This window comes from Otolemur garnettii, unplaced genomic scaffold, assembly GCF_000181295.1.
Source record: "Otolemur garnettii isolate 467f Iridium unplaced genomic scaffold, OtoGar3 scaffold00158, whole genome shotgun sequence".
NCBI lineage: Eukaryota > Metazoa > Chordata > Mammalia > Primates > Galagidae > Otolemur > Otolemur garnettii.
Genome location: NW_003852553.1, coordinates 3,302,464 through 3,309,232, shown reverse-complemented (window position 1 = coordinate 3,309,232; position 6,769 = coordinate 3,302,464). Strand labels below are relative to the sequence as shown.

The window sequence follows — 6,769 nt, the reverse complement described above, 5'->3', positions numbered from 1 at the left end:
GGCGCCGAGCCTTTTTTTTTTTTTTCTATTTTTAGTAGAGATAGGGTCTCACTCTTGCTGAGACTGGTCCCTGAACTCAGGACCTCAAGCAATCCACCCGTCTCAGCCTCCCAAAGTGCTGATTACAGGATTACAGGCATAAGCCACTGTGTCTGGCCTGAAAGATTAACTTTTGAGAAACTTTTAAAGCCTTGTATTGAAGAGGAGCCAAAAGAAGTTTTAATTAATTGAGAGAATACCAATATTATATTCTATTTCTATGCAACCTTTAGAGCTTCCTTCCTTCCTTCCTTCCTACAAATTTCATTTTTTATCACATGCAATCTCTGTCTCTTTACTATCTTAAGTTGTTTATTCTAGGTCAGTGGTTCTCAACCTTTGGGCACTTTTGCCCTCCTGGGGACATTTGGCAATATCTGTTGATATTTTTCATCATCATTAACTGAGAAGAGGGTATAGAAGTAAAGGTACTGGCATCTAGTAAGTAAAGGTCAAGGCTGCATATGACAGTCCCCCACAGCAAAGAATTAATCAGCCCCAAATGTCAGTATTGCCCAGATTGAGAAGCTGTGTTCCAGGTGTTATATTCAGAATTAGAGGACTGACCCAAGATTTTATGTTTCCAATTATTTTTGTTGATTTTTTGCCTTGGTATAGGTAATCATTATACCAAATTTGAGAATTAACCACCTTCCTTATGAATTATGGGTTAATGTGTTATTAAATATCTCATTTTATCCATTGAAATAAATCATTATGCCTCTCCCTCCCATCTGGGCCCACACTGCTGCCTTGTCCTAGGACAGAGGCTTTTGGACCCTCAGACCCCAACCCCACTCAGCCAAGTGTCTTTCTGTGTCTTGAGGGGGTAAGGGGACAGACAACGTGTGGTTCGATATTATTTTTAAGCTCCATGAGCGTGTGGGTCAGTGTCTGCATGAAGTGGAATAAACTGTAGCCACCGCCCCCCCAAAGAAAGAAATCATTAACAGCTAAAATAATAGTATCTTATGGTGTTTTATGACAAATGACAAGTTCTTAAAACTTTAGATGGAAAATGGATAGGTAGATATTTTTAAGACAAAGCTACTGCATTCCTCTTGGAAATGTGATATATGTGTGACAATATGTATGTTAAATGAGTTAATATGCATAAAGCTTCATCACAGTAAGGGTACCGCTAAAGAGGAGGAGGGAGGAGGCAGTGAAGAGGGGATGATAAACTAGGATTTCATCATTAACAGTTCATTCAGTCAGTGATTAAGATTTGGTTTTATTGCAAGGGAGAATTAACATATATGAATACCTGTTGTATCAGCCACCATATGCACTTTCTCTGTGTTTCATTATTTTCTAATCAGTAAACCATAAGGTAATTCTCTATTTTATGGTTAGGGAACAAATTCAGAGAAGTTAAACATGGCTGAGTCAGAATTAGAGTTCAGATCTCTGATTCCAAAGGGTTTATTTTTTGTACTATATCATTCTATCTTCAAAGATGACTTTATAAGTGTTTTGTTTCCCTCGAGGATGTTCTGAATAGATTTTGTAGAAAACCAGTATTCTTGATTTTTCATTTTATAGGATTGTAGTCTTTAAATAACAGGATTATGAATAAAGATAAAGATCACTTTGTTACAGTTCTAATCCATGTTGATGTGAATGGAAATGGATTAAATACTATTAATTACTGTGAATAGCTTTGTAAAAGGTACTACTCTAGCAGTAGAGTTTAATCTCAAGCTCTAATGTTGTACGCTGCCCATCATTGATTACATACATCATGCTTTGTTTTTCTTTGTAAAATATGCTTCATGTGCTATCTTTCCTCACCAGAATTCCTCCTTGTAAAGGTATAAGTGAAGAAACACAAAAGGCTCTGGACCGCTCTCTTCTTGATTGCACTTTCCGATTACAAGGTAGAAATAACCGCACATGGGTGGCAGAGTTAGTGTTTGCAAACTGTCCACTTAATGGCACTTCTACTAGAGAGCAAGGTGAGATGTTTCATGCATTTTGACTTTGCATATGTCTGGGGTTTTTTAGTTTTGATTACTGTTAATCTTCTCTTTTGACCCTATAGGACCGTCCCGGCATGTTTACCTGACATATGAAAATCTTTTATCCGAACCTGTTGGTGGTAGAAAAGTAGTTGAAATGTTTCTTAATGACTGGAGTAGTATTGCACGATTATATGAGTGTGTGTTGGAATTTGCACGTTCTCTACCAGGTATATGTGATAATCTTCTTTTTATTTATTTATTTTTATTTATTTTTGAGGCAGAATCTTACTATGTTGCTGTTGGTAGAGTGTTGTGGAGTCACAGCTCACAGCAACCTCAAACTCTTGGGCTTCAGCAATTCTCTTGCCTCAGCCTCCCAAATAGCTGGGACTGTAGGCGCCCACCACAACACCCAGCTATTTTTTTGTTGTAGTTGTTGTCGTTGTTTAACAGGCCTGGGCCGGGTTTGAACCCACCAGCCCCAGTGTATGTAGCCAGTGCCCTAACCACTGAGCTATGGGCACCGAGCCATAATCTTCCATTTGAATTAAAAAGAAAAAAGCCTGGTGGTTCATGTCTATAATCCTGACACTTGGGGAGACTGAGGTGGGAAGATCTTTTGAGACCAGGAGTTCAAGACTGGCCTAAGCAATACAGCAAGACCCCATCTCTATAAGAAATTTAAAAATTAGCTGGACGTGGTGATGTACGCTTGTAGTTTCAGCTACTGGGGAGACTGAGGCAGGAGGACCACTTAAGCATAGGAGTTTGAGGCCACAGTGAGCTAGGATTACATAATTACACTCTAGCCTGGGTGACAGAGTGAGACTTTGGGGAAAAAAATACCCTCTCCTTTATTAACCGAAGAAGTAAAACATGCACATTGTTAAAGATATGTTGAATGAAAATTAAATATCCCTTTCACCTCAAAGTTCAATTTTCTTTTCCCATAGATAACCACTGTTAAGTTTCTTTTTTTCCAGAAATTTTTACATGCAGATATACCATATATTATTATAATACTATTTATTTAGTGCATACCATACAATTTCATAAACTGCTTGGGTTAATTCATTTAATCCTGACATCACCCTAGAAGGTAGTATTAGCCCTCATTTTACAAATACAGAAGTCAGAAAAACCAAGAACATTGCTAAAGGTCACATAGCTGGTAAGTGGCAGAGTTGAATTTGGAACCATCTAACCACTGTGCTAGACTGCTTCAGTATATATCACTCACCCCCTTTTGTAGAAATGGAAGCATCCTATCTATTTATGCTGTTACTTTTTTTGTTTTTAAACCAAATCACTTTTCATCTAAGCATATAATATTGCCAAAATGTCCTGTTAGTCAATTTATATCTTAAAATTTTGCGTGTATGATGTTAATCTCCTTTTTGTTTCCTTTCTGTTTAGACATACCTACTCATCTAAATATTTTCTCAGAAGTTCGTGTTTATAATTACCGAAAACTTATTTTGTGTTATGGAACCACCAAGGGAAGTTCAGTAAGTATAAATTAAAATGCTCAAGTTCTTCTTATATAAATCTTCTAAATATCAGGAATTCAGGCCAGGGAGCAGTGGCTCATGCCTGTTATCTTAGCACTTTGGGAAGCCAAGGCAGGAGGATCACTTGAGGCTGGGAGTTCAGGACCAGCCTGAGCAACATAGTAAGACTCTGTCTTTACTAAAAAATAGAAAAATTAGCTAGTCATGGTAGTGCACTCCTGTAGTCCCAGCTACTAAGGAGGCTGAGGCAGGAGGATTGCTTGAGCCTAGGCATTAGAGGTCACAGTGAACTAGGCTGACACCACTGCACTCTAGCTCAGACAACAGAATGAGATCCTGTCTCCAAAAAAAAAAAATCAAGACTTTGAAAAACATGAAAACTACCTTAAAATAAGTAAAGGCTCAAGTTGAAATCAGGGATCACGTGGTCATTTTTAAATGCTTTGCTGATATAAATATAGTATACTATAATACTTATAAAGTTGAAACCCCAAATAGTACTCTCTAGTGGAGTATATGATCTTGAAGATTTTTGGACAAGGGAATATACTTTGGATGCTTGTACTTTTTTCTTCACTGATTCCAAAACTGCTTGGCAGAAGGGTTATTACAAGGAAGTTTATGTATAAGTGGTTATGAACAGTATGGTATATTTTTGCTTTTGGGCATATGAATGTTATTGTTTGATCTTATCTTAATCTTGAATGTATTTCCTGTAATCTACAGTTGCTTATTTTTTTCCCCCACCCTATACGTAAAGTCCTAGAAATTTGGTATAAAAATGGAGCCAGCTGGCTTCTCTCTGGACCCTTTCACATCCAGTAATATCAGAAATTGCTTCAATGTTTTAAAATCTAATAGCAAATGCATCTGTGTTGCAGGTAGCTCATTTCCTCTTTATGACATTACTCCTTAGTTGATGTATCAAAAGTGTGACTCTTCAGTTTAGGAGAAAAATGAAAAATAAGAAACACTGATGATAATTTTTAAATAAAGTTATTTGAAACTTTCTTTAATGCCTTCTCTTTCTATTTTATTTAATAGAAGAGGGCTGACATGCTGAAGCAGTATACTGATTCATGTTAACAGCACATCTGGAGTTTGAATCTAGTCTTATTACTTGTTTTTACAAAACAAAACCCCTCTTTTAGATATTTGGCATTTTGCCTTTTAACATTTTTTCTTGTGTTTGTATCTGTTCACTTTCTCAGTTTCTGAAACATGTAATCTCTTTGATTTAGATTAGTATCCAATGGAATTCCATCCATCAGAAATTTCACATTTCCTTGGGAACTGTTGGCCCAAACTCAGGTTGCAGTAATTGTCACAATACCATTCTTCATCAACTTCAAGAAATGTTCAACAAAACACCAAATGTGGTTCAGTTATTACAGGTAATTAAATTTATTTTCTGTCTAAAAACAAGAGTTAGTGTTTCATGTAAAACTCCTCCAAAAAATCATGCGAACTTGTCTTTAATGACTAAACCTAGTGACTTTATCTTTTATATCTTGGACAATTTGGGGGGAATTTTCTTTGATTTAATGTGGACATAGTGATATAGTTTGCATTCTCTTCAAGTAAATGTTTTATGGAATATGCCAGAAAGATGTTGTCTCATATGTGACAGTTAGACATTAAAAATTTTGAGGTTTTAGCATTTGTACAGAAACTGACTGCTTTCATTGTATTTGTTTCTTGTAGGTACTATTTGATACCCAGGCTCCATTAAATGCCATCAACAAACTCCCCACTGTGCCAATGCTGGGTTTGACCCAGAGAACGAACACTGCCTACCAGTGCTTCTCCATTCTGCCACAGTCGTCTACCCACATCAGACTGGCCTTTAGGAACATGTATTGCATTGATATATACTGCCGGAGTCGTGGCGTTGTGGCAATACGGGATGGTGCCTATAGTCTTTTCGATAACAGCAAATTAGTTGAAGGTTTTTACCCTGCACCAGGACTAAAGGTAGTAGACTTTATTTAACTTTAATAAGTAGCGATGTCAATTCATCATCTCTGCAACCTCATTCTGAGGGAGCTAGAAGTTCTGATAAAGTGCTATGTCTATGTATATGAGATGGTTAAAAGTCCTTTCTTTTGTTTCCTTACTCTGTGATGAGTAAGGTGAAGATACTAAAAAGAGTCATCTTTGCTATTTGGAACTTGAAGTATTTTAAAAGTAGTCTCTATTATTGATTATCAAAAGGTTCATCCATCAGTTCAACTGTGATGCTATTTTAAAATGTAAGGTCCTGGGCCACAACCCTTGGGGATTCTGGTGTGATAGCTGAGTTATGTGTGTTTATAATTTAGAGTCAAATAGTTCCAAAAGGCTTATTTTGAAAAATAGTCTTCTGTTGTCCTCCAACCTACTCTTGCCATTTTCCTGTTCCCCAGATGTTCATGTTTTCAACTCTTAATATTGCTGATTCTCTTGGTATTTATATCCTTATCTCTAGATATTATGCTTACATTGCTCTCAGTTAACCTTTTGGTTGAGGGCATTATCTGATTCTCATAGTGGAAGATGAGAATTTAATTCTTTTTTTGTGTACACCTTCCTCCTTCCAGGCCATTCCCAGTACATAAACACATTCTTCTTTCCTCCTATCTTTATAACATAGGTAGCAATTTTGATTAGATCATTTTTCAGTGTTTGCATTATGAATATGTAGGGACTGCTCTAAATTTACTATGATTACTTTTCCTTCTTGTTCAACATTTTATTTTCTTAGGAATTAACAGTTGACTCTTGTTTATGTGTGTATCTGTAGTTTTTGCTTTGTTTGCTTAGCTTCCTCACTCATTTAGCCTTAAACTCTCCCAGTTACATAATTCTCCTGTTAGTACCTTCAGATATTTCAGATACCTTATTGGTTTCATCTTGAAAAAAATTAAAGACATCTTTTTTTGTTGTTGTTTGTTTTTTTTTTGCAGTTTTTGGCTGGGGCTGGGTTTGAAACCGCTCCCTCCAGCATATGGGGCTGGCACCCTACTCCTTTGAGCCACAGGCGCCTCCCAGAAGAGTAGCAGATTCTTTTGTTTGTTGTAGTCTTTTTGGCCGGGGCTGGGTTTGAACCCGCCACCTCCAGTATCTGGGGCCAGTGCCCTACTCCTTGAGCCACAGGAACCACTAAAGACATTTTTTTTTCTTGAGACAGAGCCTCAAGCTATCCCCCTGGGTAGAGTGCCATGGCATCATGCTCACAGCAACCTCCAACTCCTGGGCTCAAGCGAGTCTCCTGCC

The 6,769-nt window shown here is 37.3% G+C and overlaps 1 protein-coding gene across 2 annotated transcripts in view; it reads left to right on the top strand.

Moving 5' to 3' along the window:
* MED14 (mediator complex subunit 14) overlaps window positions 1–6,769 on the top strand; it is a 96,895-nt gene that overhangs the window by 55,688 nt on the left and 34,438 nt on the right. For both annotated transcript variants that reach the window (XM_023519131.1, XM_023519130.1), the window contains 5 exons: window positions 1,837–1,997; window positions 2,084–2,230; window positions 3,420–3,511; window positions 4,756–4,908; window positions 5,219–5,488. In XM_023519131.1, the coding sequence (XP_023374899.1) occupies window positions 1,837–1,997; window positions 2,084–2,230; window positions 3,420–3,511; window positions 4,756–4,908; window positions 5,219–5,488 (823 nt within the window). The remainder of the gene's footprint in view (window positions 1–1,836; window positions 1,998–2,083; window positions 2,231–3,419; window positions 3,512–4,755; window positions 4,909–5,218; window positions 5,489–6,769) is intronic.